Below are 14,779 nucleotides of genomic sequence, written 5' to 3' on the forward strand. Positions count from 1 at the left end.
CTATGACATTTGAATAGATTAAATGTCCTACTGGACATTCATTTAGAATAGATTAAAAACTTGTAATTATTTGGGACTAGACTCTAACTCCATTTTACATGTAACGCACCAGGATATTATTTTTGTACAAATGCAACTGCTGTGACAGTCAAGGGAAGATCATACTTTGATAAGAATTTTACCAAAAGCTGTTTACCATTCATAGAATGACATCATCAATCTGGTGGTACATGAATCACCAACGCATCACGTCAGGCTCCATTTGCAGCTATCTCACCCACGGTGATTCTGCGTAAATGTGTGCTACTTTAGGTCTTCTAGCGTAGTTACGTCCGAGCATTTACGCACTGGTATGATTTTTATCAAAATTTTCTCTTGTTTCTTATTTATGTGTTTATTTATGTGGGCATAAGTAGGTTATACTATACCAACATTTTATTTAGAAGATATTTGTAGTAAAAATGCAGGCGACAGGTCTGATAGTACCGAAAAGTACTAAACTGCATTATCAGGTACCCTGCTACTCACCTGACCTCACCTTTACTGTGCCATCTACCCCAAACACACCGGCTCCTTGCTGTGCCTCCAACACCAGGCACTCTCCTGCTCCAGAGCCTCTGCACTTGCTGTCGACAATCTGCTTCCTCAGCTACCTGAATGCTTCCTTTCTTACTTTCTCTGCTTAAAATTAACTTTTCCAGGGAGGGCTCCCCTGACCATCTTATTTTAAATTTCAGGCACCCCTCCCATGCACTCCCTTCACAGCTAATCCCCTTTTGATGTACCAGGAACTTATCATGTATTTTTATTTGTTCATTGTTAACAGCCACTGGAAGGTATGCACTGTGCAGGAATTTTGTCTGTTTTGTTCGCTGAATTCCCAGTGCCTGGAGCACTGCCTGGCACACAGGGGTACTCAGTGAATATCCTAGAATATATCGATGAATTACTGGGCTTATAGAGAAGAAAATGTAGCACATTACTTAGTTCCACATTAAGCAATAATAGAATTCACAATAGTGAAAACTTTTATAATAAACTCAAGACAAACAAAGGGAGATAAATTATGGCTCTAAGATAGAATGGAAATGTTATTGAACCTATATAATGTTAAAAAGAAAAACACAGCTAATATCAGTTTGAAGGTGGGAGAGTAAGGTGTTTTAGTATTTTTATCTTACATGGTAAGGAATCAAGATATACCAGCTAAAATTAATAGAACAATAATTTTTATGAGTATAAGAAATAGAAAAACTAAAAATAATCTAATTCCAAAAGTCTGGGTAAAGAAAGGGCAAACAGAAGATGGAAGGACAAGATATGTAGGTTAAACCATCCCTTCTTTATACTGGATGATAAATATGGGTAAATTAAGAACAGGCAGTAAAACTGTATTACCTAATGAAGTTAAAATATTACCAATGGTAGAAACAGAAATAAAAATGGTTAAAAGTAACAATGAGGAGTGGAATTGGGGGTGGAAAAGACATTTTTTTAACCATAAATATATATTACTTTGATAAAAAAATTTAAGTTTAAATTATAGTCAACATTTTTAATAAACTAACATTTAATTCACATATCATGGTATAAAATTATAGTGCTTAAGAACATAACTCTCTAAATCTAGATCAGTGGAGTTCAAGTCCTGGCTTAAAATAATCAGGTTATTACCAACAATTACCTAACAATATCTGTAACAGAAATCTTACTTCATATAATGCCACAAAGGAGTTAAGTTCTTAAGAGTTACTGGTTAGAGTTGAAACTTCTCTGCAAAATATACAGCCAATCATGAGTAACTGAAATGCTCAAGATGAATAAACCATTAACATTTCACAATTTATGTTAAAAAACTTATTTGAAATATCGCTCTGATCCAAAGACATGTTTTTCCAAATTTTTAATGTTTCAGACAGAAGAGCAAATTATGATGCCACTGTCATTGCCAGCACGCTAGCAAACTTAGAAATGAATACAATGTATCTGTTCAACCAACTGTCACTTCAGTTGATTTATTCATTGGTACCACACGATTGAACATTAACTTAAGTTCAGATCGCTACTTGTTACCTAGAGTATTTTCCAAAAAATTACAGTGTAAGGCAGCATTGAAATGAAACATTGTGTATGCAGAAGATTGTCACATTCAGACAATAAAATTATAAGCTGCAAAAAAGGTCTCACCTCTTGGTAAAAATAGGATTTTTAAGGCAGAGGAGGTTGGTGTGACCAGTGCATAAGTCCTCAGACACCAAACATCTACCAAAAGTTTATAGCTCCTATTCAAGAGAAGATATTTAAATTGCAGTCTTAAAAATTCAATTAAGGAAAAAAAAACCCAAGAAATAAGAAATGGAGATTAAAAACTCCAGTATTCAGCTGGCATCTAGCCAATAAAAACAGTAACAGCAGCATTTGTTGTGTATTGTGCTTTCACTGTCTGCCGAGCAGTGTTGTGTTTTTCAAATGTACTATATTCACTCATTTAATTCTCAGAACACTGGTACACTAGTCAGGTACTAGTCCTCATTTTACAGATGAGAAACTGAGGAACAGAGATATTCGGTGATTTGCTTAAGATCACACAGTTAATAACTGGCGGAGCTCAAATTCAAACTCAGGTAGTTTGGCTTACAAGTAAGTGTATGCTTTCTGAGAGCTCTAGATGACTAAAATTTTATTACAGAGCCACTGAACAACAGGAAGCAGGTAAGTGACACAAGCGTATTTGTAATTTAGGAAGATCACTATTATAGCACTAATATAAGAATTTGGAACAGAAACGAGATCAGAAGCAAGAAAAATAATCAAGAGTTATTGTAATGGTCTAAGAGAGGGGTAAAAAAAGGATCAGAAGGTGATTAAAGCAGTGGCAGTATTTTTTAAAAAACCCTCAAAACAGAGAGGATATATACTTAGGAAGAATAGATAAGATACAGAGACTGTGGCCAACAGTGTTAGTTGCCTATGTGACAGCCATTCTTTCAACTGGCTTCCCTGCTTATTTATTATAAATGATACATGTTCACAAGAAATGTCAATAGTTCTAAAAGGCCCCCCATCCTTTGTTCCCATATGTAATTACATATATATAACATACATATTGTTCTTTTAACTATAAATACTCATATTATAAATGTTATTCTGTATCTTGCCTTTATTATTTAATAGTAAGTTATCTTACTAAAGTCATCTTTCTGTATGAGCACAGAGAATACTCTTTCAGTGTCTCCTGTGTCATGACCATCACCTCTATCAGTGTGATGTGGGACAAGAAACTAGGTGCCATCCTTAGGACCACGCCCCTTCTCATTTCCTAGATCCAGTCCATCTCCAACTCCTGTTGCCTTTATCTCGTAATCATCTCTCAACTTCATTTCTTTTCATCTCCACAGTCACCACCCCAGTCCACCTAGCATCATATCACTCCTCTAGATCACTATAATAATCTTTCACTAGATCCCCTGCATCCACTCTGCACCGCCTCCAACCACAATGCAGCCAGCGTCCCAGCAACAGGGGAGATGAAAAGGTTCTGGAGATGGATGGTGGTGATGATTGCAAACGATAAGAATGTTCTTAATATCACTGTGCTTATACCTAGAAATGGTTAGAATGATAAATTTTATGTTATGTATATTTTACCACAGTAAAATAAATAATGGTTTCCCATTACCCTAAAGTTCAAAGTCCTTAATGTGGCCTACAAAGCCCTGCCCGACTTCTTTCCAGGTTCATCTCATACAACTTCATACGCTACAGCCTTCCCGTAGCTCCTTGCTGTCATTCTTTCCTCCCACCATCAGGGTCTGTGCATGCACACTTTCCACAATGCAGACATGCTCTGGAAATCCATTCCTTCACCATCGTTAGATATCAGGCCAAACTTTATTTTCTCAGGGAAGCCTTTCCTGATCCTATAGGCTAGGTCATACTTTGTCACACGCTCTTACAAAACCAGATTCCCTTTTGTTAAAAAGCATTTATCGAGAAAAAAGAGCCGTGATCCCTTCCACCGAGAACATACTTTCTTCCAAGGAACCGCAGTTATGTGGATGCGGGTAGACTTTTTACACGGGGACAAGTTCTTCCAGCATTTTTACCTACACGTTCCGAGACAGTCGGGAGCATCGGTCCTTTTAGCAGAACCTGCCTTAGGCACTTAACCTTTTGTGGCTCAGGCACCCCAAGACAAAAAAAAATGGCCCAAATGAAAGAACAGATCAAAGCTCCAGAAAAAATACAACTAAGCAACAGAGAGATAGCCAACCTATCAGATACACAGTTCAAAACACTGGTAATCAGGAAGCTCACAGAATTGGTTGAATTTGGTCGCAAATTAGATAAAAAAATGAAGGCTATGCTGAGTTAAATAAAGGAAAATGTACAGGGAACCAACAGTGATGGGAAGGAAACTGGGACTCAAATCAACAGTGTGGACCAGAAGGAAGAAAGAAACATTCAACCAGAAAAGAATGAAGAAACAAGAATTCAAAAAAATGAGAAGAGGCTTAGGAATCTCCAGGATATCTTTAAACATTCCAACATCCTAATCACAGGGGTACCAGAAGGAGAAGAGGAAGAGCAACAAATTGAAAACTTATTTTAACAAATAATAAAAGAGAACTTTCCCAATCTGGCAAAGGAAATAGATTTTCAGAGAGTCCCAAAGAAGCTGGACCCAAGGAGGAACACACAAAGGCCCATCATAATTACATTACCCAAGATTAAAGATAAGGAGAGAATCTTAAAAGCCACAAGAGAAAAGGAGACAGTTACGTACAAAGGAGTTCCCATAAGACTGTCAGCTGATTTCTCAAAAGAGACCTTGCAGGCAAGAAGGGGCTGGAAAGAAGTATTCCAAGTCATGAAAGGCAAGGACCTACATCCAAGATTGATCTAGCCAGCAAAGCTTTCATTTAGAATGAAAGGGCAGATGAAGTGCTTCCTAGATAAGGTCAAGTTAAAAGAGTTCATCATCACCAAGCCCTTATTATACGAAATGTTAAAGGAATTTATCTAAGAAAAAGAAGATAAAAACTATGAACAGTAAAAATGACAGTAAACTCACAGTTATTAACAACCACACCTAAAACAAAAACAAAAGCAAACTAAGCAAACAACTAGAACAGGAAAGAATCACAGAAATGGAGATCACATAGAGGGTTATCAGCAGGGGAGTGGGAGTGGGAGAGGGAGAGAGGGGGAAAAGGTACAGAGAATAAGTAGCATAAATGGTAGGTAGAAAATAGACAGGGGGAGAGTAAGAATATTATAGGAAATGTAGAAGCCAAAGAACTTATCTGTATGATCCATGGGCATCAACTAAAGGGAGGGAATGTGGGTGGGAGGGGGTATGCAGGGTGGAGGGGAATAGAGGGGGGAAAATGGGACAACTAATAGCATAATCAATAAAATATATTATTTTAAAAAAGCATTTATCTCAGTTTGTAATATTATTAATGTAAATATCTCATTAAAGTCTGTCACCCACACAAGGAGACTATGAACTCCACAGAGCAAGAACTATGTCTTTTTTCCTTACTTAGTATATCTGGCACATAGCAGGTGTTCAAATAAATTTACTGAATACATGCATATAGATCTACCTTATTCTTTTTTAATAGCAGCAAATAATTCCATTTAACAGGTGCCATAATTTCTTTATCCAATCACAGAATGATGGGCATTTGTTTCCAGGTTTTTGCTTTTACAAACAATGCCAGGATGACCACTTATGGCATTATATCTTAAATGTAAAGTAAAATTGCTGGTCAAATGCATTTAAAAAGTGCATTTAAAAGTTTTAACTGATGTTTAAAAATTGCCCTAATTATAATTTATACTCTAAACAACCAACAGTATATAAGAGTGCTCCTTTCCACACTTAATTCTCAACTTTCATACCCAAAATGTGCCAACTTCTTGGGGTGGGAGAGGTGGTAGAGAAGAGTGTTAGTTTTTATGTTTGAGAGGTGTTTTTTTTTCTTTTCACATTACACTGAACATTAAAATTAAAATGTTATTCCTATAAAAGATGCTTCAGCAAGTGAGTTAAATAAACAAAGTGATTAAGAAAATGCTGTTATTGACACTGTGGAAAAATGTGTGTATTTTCCAAATTATGTAATTTAACCTGTAGATTCTACAAATCACTTTTCCTGTCATACAGATTTTTTATTTGTTTATTTCTGAAGCTTTAGTCCATGTTTTAATCAACGACACTCAAGCAGTAAAAAGGAGGAGAAAAATTACAAACATACACAAAAGGTTATAAAAATAGTAAAAAAAATGTTACATTTTCTATTAAGCTAAATTTTTCCTCAAGAGATTAACATTTTGGACAAGTTCCCTCTATTTTATGCCTCCCACACTAATACATCATCCACAGTGTGCTTACATAATTATAAATTGTTTCTTTTCACTAAACGGTATGCATGTACATTTCTTCCATCTCCTTAAATACTAGGTTGGCCAAAAAGTTCGTTAAGTTTTTTCCATAAGATGGCTCTAGTAGCACTTCGTTGTTTTTAACTTCATTCAAAATGATTTTGTTAGATTCTATTGTGACAGCTGTCATATCAGCATGCATTTAAAAAAACTTATCAAAGTTGATGAATTTTTGTGCAACCATTTTAATATTGAAGATGGAAAAATGTGCAACATTTTCAGCATATTATGTTTTATTATTCTAAGAAAGGTAAAACACCACTGAAATGCAAAAAAAGATTTGTGCAATGTATGGAGAAGGTGCTATGACTGATCAAATGTGTCAAAAGTGGTTTGTGAAGTTACTTGGTACTACTGACATTTTGGCCAAATAATTCTTTGCTGTGGGGCTGTCTTACGCATTGGAAGATGTTTAGAGGCACCCCTGGTCTCTACTCACTAGAAGCTAAAAGCGGGAGATAGCCAACATACTCAAAATACCCAAATCAATAAAGTTATTGGTGAAAATGAAAAATGTGTCTTTCATTTTACAAAAAAAACTAAACAGACTTTCTGGGCATTCCAATATGACCTCTCTTCTCCAGAATCTCAAGGAGTAGTACGAAAAAGCACCTGTACGACACCCACTATGTTCTTAACCTTTGAGCTTCCACTTCTTGTTCAGAGAAATGAAGGAATTAGTTTAAACAACCTTTACATGATTAAAAATTATAAGATTAATGAGAAAATGCCTTTTGAATGAACTCTTCTGATTTCAGTTTTACTAGCACACCAGGCCTGTGTTTAAGAGAGCAGACTTTCCCTACTTCTGCCCTGCCTCTTAGTAAGCATATTCCACTGAAATTAATTTGATTCTTGATAATTCAGGATCATTATTCTCATCAGAGTGATCTTATTTGTGCTTATTCTAGATTTACACTAGGTTACATACCTTCTCATATATTTAAACCTTGGATTACCGTATGAATAAAAAACTATTATCCCAAATTAAAAATTTTGGTTTAGGGAACCAATGAATAAATGTAATGAATAGGTGTCCCTTTACAGAGCAAATCTCAAAATCTGAAACCTGTACTTCCAGTTTTCTGTTAAGTATCATTGCTCATTCATTCCCTGAAGGATTTAAGCACCTCTACCAGCTTAAAGGAGGTCTCAGCTTGAGAAAATAATGCGACAAAGCTACATAAAAGAGATATCCTCTTTAAATATAAAGAGAAACCACTCGCCTTAACCACTACGGCTTAGTTGGTTGGGCATCGTGCCACAAAGCAAAAGCTCACCAGTTTGATTCCCAGTCAGGGCAATATGCCTTGGTTGTGGGTTCAGTCCCCTGTCAGGGCACATACGAGATGTTTCTCTTTCACATTGATGTTTTTCTCCCTCTCTTTCTCCTTCCCTTCCACTCTCTCTAAAAATAAATAAAGTCTTAAAGTAAATATAAAGAGAAAAATTACTAATTATAACCTATTTTATTACTACTGTGGTAGAATATGAAGATATTGGTTTTTGGAGGGTTTTCTTTTAACTGTCCTAATTGATGGTACTTCACACATAAGAGACTGTCCATTCTTTTCCACATATAGATTTCTAGAAACATGGTCTTTTACCTTAACTGGGAAGCTACATTTGCCAGTACGGACCCCTTCTTCATCTGTCTGCCACTGATGTGGACGACTGGCCTCTGGAACATAAACATCTTTCTTTCTCCTAAAACTTTGCCGTAGTTTGTTCATTTTAATTTTTACAACCTGCAGAGAGAATTAAAGAAATATGAAAAAGAAGTTATTACCTTCTCATACATTTAAACTTTGGATTACAATACTAATAAAAAACTAATGTCCCAAAGTAAAGATTTTGATTTGGGGGAAAATAAATAATTAATATACTTTCTCTTAGAGTAACTCTGAGTTCCAACAAATCATTTCACATTTTGAAGACAATGATTAGCCTTGTAAAACAACAATAATATCTTAGGATTTGAAAAGATGTTATTCTGAGAACTTTCAAGCACTTTAATTGTAATAATCCAATGAGTATCCCTACTGACCTGCCTCTCAAATCTATTCTCACTCCTGGCAATGAAAATTGGAGGCCACATTATAGGCTGCTAACAATGTCTGAAAACTTTCATACTTATTAGGAAAAAGATCATTCTGAAACAGTGAAATTTGGGGACCATTTTGGCTTACTACTTGAAGACACTAAGCAAAGCAGGGACTAAAATCACCTTTTATAAAAACCTATTTTACAAAAAGGAGTAAAATAAAGTTTCCTTTAAACATTCTTAAAGAAGAAAATTTCTACTAGGATAAAACTATTCTAAAGAAGAAATTTCTTGCAAGCAATGTGACGTCAAAATGTACTTTCTACCTATAATCATTACAGATATGAAAGTAGTCCAAGTCGCATCGTTAACTCTGTAAATTAGTAAGTATTAAACTACAGTCTTTTTTTTTTTTTTTTTTTTTGCTTTATTAGTGAAAGAGGCACTCTCTAATGCTTTCAAAGTGTCAGCAGAAATCACAAAACTACAGGGAAGGAAGACTTAACTGATGAACAACAAACATTCAAGAACCAATGAGTAAACGTAGTGAATAAGCGTCCCTTTACAGAGCAAATCTCACAAAGGAAAACCAAGGTCTGCAGTTCTTTGTTAAGTAGCACTGCTCATCCTTTTGAGCGCCTCCACCAGCCTAAAAGAGATTTTGAGTTGAGGGAATGAGTGACAAAGCTACATAAAGGAAACATCCTTTCTGCCAGGAGTGTCAAATAGCAAGGGATTGCACATGGATTCCCACATGACACCAATTAAAGATTTGAAAATCAAAGTGTGTGTTCTGAGGAAAATCATTTTGTATTTTAAAATGCATTAATGCCACAGCAGAACTATTATCAAATTAGCTACTTTACACAGACAAGTCAATCTTACCACACATCTTCTCAAAAGGTAAAAATTCTGACAGACAAATATGGCAATGGAAAGATTTCTGGATATTCTAAAAATAAATCTATCATTTCTCAATTCAAAATTGATCCACAGAGCATATTAGGTAGGTGTTAAATAAAGGACTGGACAAAAGGTAGTCCAATCCTCTGCCTTTAAGTAGATCACTCATTCCTAAACTAAGCTAAACGAGAGTCTACTGTAATCTAACAGACTTCCGAAAAGAATTCCATCACCTTCCTTGATAATACATCCTGTTACTCTTTCATATCACATTTTTAAAATACACACAAATACAAATACAAGAAAGTGAAAAGCACCTACAACCCTTGCTCAAGTTGGCACAATAAGCTTTCAGCAAAAAGCCATTTGAGTCCTTAATTTCATTGTCTGAGCGAAGCAGACTACCCTCCTACCCAGTTAGTCAAGCCAGACACCTGAGACACCCCTGCATTCACCCTTTCTCAGACCAGCGGCTCTGCTGATTTTACCTCCTTGGTGTACCTTTGATTCACTCCCCCACTCCCACCACCACATCACCTCTACTAGCCTCAGACATTTTTGCTTAAATTATTGCAAAAGCCTTTTACTTAATGGCCCCTTTGCTTCCAAGAGGGGTTCATTCCAGTCTGTTCTCCTGACTACTGCCAGTGCTTTCTACAACACAAATCTGACTATGCAATTACTCTGCTTAAAATCCTTCAAGTGCTTCACTTTACTTTCAAGATAAAGTCTAAATTTCTAAGCATGGCAAACACAGGCCTTTACATCCAGCTTCACTCACCAATCTTTTCACCAGTCCCCATTCATACGCCAAACTCTGGCCATACTAAACTACAGTTCTCCAAACTAGGCAGGCCTCTTTCAGAGCTTCCGTATACGCTCTTCCCCTGCTTAGAAAGACCTTCCCCTATCTGCCTCTGGTTGAACTCTATTCATCTTTAAAGAGTCAGTTGAGGAGTCTCCAAAGAAGCTGGCATCTTTTTCTGACAAGCCTCTATCCGGCCTGGGTTAGGTCCTTCCATTTCATGATTCCCATTAACACCTACTGCCTACTTCTGTTACTGTACTCACCAAAAACTTATAGCAATTTTCTATGTCCTTAATGGCAGACTATATTTTTCTTTAAATAGTACCCTTGTATCCTAACACAGTGCCTCTCATACACATGGCATACTATACATATGAAGAAACAAAAGATAAAATAGATTCCCTCATCATATTAGATGGTATTTACTAAAAGGAGACATATAAGACCAGAGAATCATCAGTGTTGGAAGACACTGAAGATGTAATAATAGGCTAACTTCTCACTGACAAAGGAGCCACTTTGACAACTTCCCTTAAAGAAAGACATCCAACCTATACCCCTGTTATGATGATTTCCCAATCATACTTTTAGGTCTTGCTTTCTTACTCAGATTTCTGTATTTGAGTGCATTGATGTTGCCTCAAGTACATTAATTTAGAATTAAATCATCACCTCTTTTTAAAAAAATTATCATCCAAGGATTTGTTTTTATTGATTCTTAGGAGAGGGAGGGAGGGAGAGAGGAAGGGGAGGAGGGGAGAGAGGAGAGAGGGGGTAGAGAGAGATGGAGAGAGAGATGTGTATGTGTGTGTGTGTGTGTGTGTGAGAGAGAGAGAGAGAGAGAGAGAGAGAACATCAGTCGGTTGCCTCCCATACGCACCCCAACTGAGGACTGAACCTGCCACCTAATATGTGCCCTGACCGGGAATCACACCACAACCTTTTGGTGTACAGGACAATGCTCCAACCAAATGAGCAACCTGGCCAGGGCAAATCATCACCTCTTACCTCCCATCCCTTAAGTCCTACCCCTTTGACTAGATCTGTTTGGGTCAGTAAAAACTATTTAGGAACTTACTACGTGCTGGGCTATATTGTTAATGCTGGTGGGTACAGAAATCAGTAAGATAACTTGCCTTATGAGGGGGAGGGGTTCCCTCCCCTCATAAAAGGTTAATTTCTGCACAGTATGACGACTATAATAATAGCACTATACAGAGTATGGTCTGGCAGCACAGTCTAGGTTCAGGGTACATTTACTATAGGGGACACTGCCTGAGTTAAGTTTTAAAGGAAGAACAAAAAGCCACATGTGGTAGGGAGTAGGAGGGAAAAGATATTTCAGATAGAGGCAATAGCATCAACAAAAGCACAGATGCAGGGAATCAAACACTAGGCAGCAATGCCAGAAAAGAAATGCAAACTAAGGCTGAAGGAGTAGGTGAGGATCAGGTCCTGATTTTTATCCTATAGAAAACTGGAAGCCACTAAAGGTTTAAAACACATCAGTGACATGGTCAGAGTAGCAGTATAATTAGGTTACTCTGGTGGCAGTATGGAAAACAAATCTGAGAGGGAAAAGACTGTAGATGGGTTAGGAGGCTTTTAAAATAGTCCAGACAAATTATGACAACAGACTGAACTAGGGTAGTGGTGGTGGTGTGGGAGAAAAAAAGGGGAACTGAAGAAAAGCTTAGAAAATAAGAGTAGCAGTGAGAACTAAGTCAAATCCCAGGATGGTAAGGCTATAAACCAATAATTAGCTATACTGTTTGCTTCAGCAAACTCTTACCAACTAATTTATCTGGGCAAACAGCACTCCTGAAACAACAGATTGCTTCCAAGACAGATTGTCTTCCTTGTTGTATCTACGAATTCTAAATACTTTGTCACAAACTTTGCTCATCCCAACCAGTGCCCCACCCTGAAGGACCTGCCTTGTGAGTCCAGGTTTTAAGTCCCTAGAAATACCCTTTCCTAACTTTCCCTACCTACCAGTGCTCTTCCTTGCTACAGTGGGGAGAGTCAATAGGAGGAATTGGTGCTTGATTATGAAAAGTGAGAAAGAGGGAGAAACCCAAATATCACTCCTAAGTTTTAGGCCTCGGAAAACTGGATAGATAAGTTCAGCAAACTGAGTTGCTGAATTGGAGGGGCTTAATTATAGAGCTTCCGAGTGGAGATGTGTGTAAGCCTGAAGTTCAAGGGAGAGGTCAGGGTCACCATAGGCAGTCATTATAGGTAAAACTTTTATTGTGATGATCTCTTATTGTTTCTCTCTTTTTTCCTAATAGGAGTTAGGATACAGTAAACAGAATTAAGCCCAGCACACTCAAAAATAAACAGAGGTACACACACCATATAATTAACTAGTAGGTGCTGTACTAATATATCCATACCAGTGATTACATTTTTGCAATGCTTCCATTCTAGATAGTAAACAGCCAGAGTGCTGAGCCTGTCTCCTAGGATCCACCCTTTGACCTTCCACAATCCAACAACTAACAGGTTAATAGCTGGTTTAACAGAGCACTAAAGCCAGTGAATGTTTTGACTGGTAACGGTCCAAGTCAGATGCCAAAAGTCTCATCCCACTCAGGCATTGTTGTTGGCTTCCTTCAAGGTCCCCAGAAGGTTGGCCCGCCTTCATGGGCCCTCACCCGACCTCAGGTGGGCACAGAGAGGAACATACAATGGTACTCACCGGCCCTCCACAATGTCCACCATGGTCCTGAACATTAGCCCCCATCACAACATGTTCCCCCAGTGAGATCACAAACAGAATTGTTGGAAAAGACTGAACCGTTAGCAGTGCCACTAGCTCCCTAGTAGTCAAACAGACCAACTAGCTCTTCATCAGACTGGAGTAAAAAAGCAAAACCCAACTATAGGCCTCCTACAATAAACCCACTTACTATATAAAGACACAAATAGGTTAAAAGTAAAGAGATAGGGGAAAAATATGCCATATTATTGGTAGTCAAAAGAAAGCTGGAGTGGCTATACATCCCCCTCTCAACAATTAAGAGTAAGTAAGCAAAAAATCAGCAAGGATATAAACAGCAAGATTTGAAAAGTATGAACCAGTATTGGGAATAAAGTACAGCACTATCTTGCAATAAGTCCACCACAGCTGGAGACTTCTCCTGGAATAAACAGTTTTCTGTTTTCAACTGAGCGCAGCTGAAGGTGCAAGCTTCTGCTTAGGATCTATGCTGTGAGGAAAAGATCCAGCACTGGCATCACAAGGCACGCTCACACCGTGGGAGACGCAAGAACACTGTGCAGCAGAGACTGAACAGAACGGCGAGAGATCTCAATTTAAATTTAATCAAATCATTTTTGAACTCTGACTTTTATTGTACTGTTCTCTGAATAAACTTGGCTAAATGTGAATATATACAATTCCACTGTATTCTTCATCACATTTCTATACCGGAATTCTACAGGGGAAGTTACAAGAAAAAGAATGCATTGATCATCTGTCTACCTGCTCAAAAAAAAATGTCATTACATTACAATATAACATTTTTCTACAAGCATAAAATATTTCATTTCTGAATTTTCTTTCTTTATTTGTACTATTTCTTATCATGTGGAACATGATTTCAAGATTCAGAGTGAGGGAAAAAATCTTTTTATTTGATCAAGTTGCCTAAGTGAAAAAATGTAAGGAATCCTAGACTCTCAGCATGGCCAAAGAAGTTAGAGGTAGGTCACCTACTCAGTCCTACTCAATCAATAAATCCTAAGAATCCTGGATTAATTTGTCTAACAGGAAACAAATTATTTATTAAGTTGTATCACTGGCTTGGTTGTTCCACTTAGGCACTAAACCAAATGAACAGCAACAAAGTACATTTTCACCATCAGTGAAAAAATATAGTATGTTCTATACTTAACTTACAGAACTAATAAAGTTCACTTAAAAACTTCACAGTACAATAAAAAAATGATTTAATAAAAAAAAACTTCACAGTTTTGTGATGCAAGTTAAGTTACAAACATTCATGGGAAGGTATAGAGAACAAAAGGGTTTTTTTTAACTTATTTGTCACAGAAAATATTCATTCAGCTCCTATATAAACCTCGGAGTTTATGTACTTCACCTTTTTTTATTAATAGGCTACATTATGTTAGGCTAGATCTGAATACTGTGTTTCCTTCTTTCTGAAAACCTATGGCATTTCTGAATTTAAAAAAATTTAAGAACAGAGTATTCTAATTTTTCAATAGCTAAAACTAAAACTTCTTTTGCTTTATCAACTGTCAGACCATAAATTAAGTCTGAGATGGCCTAAAGATTGGTATTTGAGAAGAGAACACTGTCACAGTTTGAATGGTGAAGCTCTCCAGCCACATGCTGCTCACATTTTAGACCATGTGGTCTCGACCAGGCCATCAAGTACCCCATCGGCCGCCCTTCATATTCAGCAATGCCCTAAGACTGTGTACAAATCTGAATGTACGTGTGTCTGTGCACCTTCTAGGGCCAGACTTCAACTTTCATCAGAGTCGCAAAGGATTCTGTAACTATCGAAAATTTAAGACCCACTGATTTAAACAGTAGT

The 14,779-nt window shown here is 37.1% G+C and overlaps 1 protein-coding gene across 11 annotated transcripts in view; it reads right to left on the reverse strand.

The window, feature by feature from the left end:
* The window catches only part of NUMB (NUMB endocytic adaptor protein), a 121,965-nt gene that overhangs the window by 43,870 nt on the left and 63,316 nt on the right, over positions 1-14,779 (reverse strand). For all 11 annotated transcript variants that reach the window (XM_071222054.1, XM_071222056.1, XM_071222051.1 and 8 more), the window contains one exon: positions 8,061-8,201. In XM_071222054.1, the coding sequence (XP_071078155.1) occupies positions 8,061-8,186 (126 nt within the window). In that variant the 5' untranslated portion in view covers positions 8,187-8,201. The remainder of the gene's footprint in view (positions 1-8,060; positions 8,202-14,779) is intronic.

The sequence above is a fragment of the Desmodus rotundus genome, chromosome 7, assembly GCF_022682495.2.
Source record: "Desmodus rotundus isolate HL8 chromosome 7, HLdesRot8A.1, whole genome shotgun sequence".
Classification (NCBI taxonomy): domain Eukaryota; kingdom Metazoa; phylum Chordata; class Mammalia; order Chiroptera; family Phyllostomidae; genus Desmodus; species Desmodus rotundus.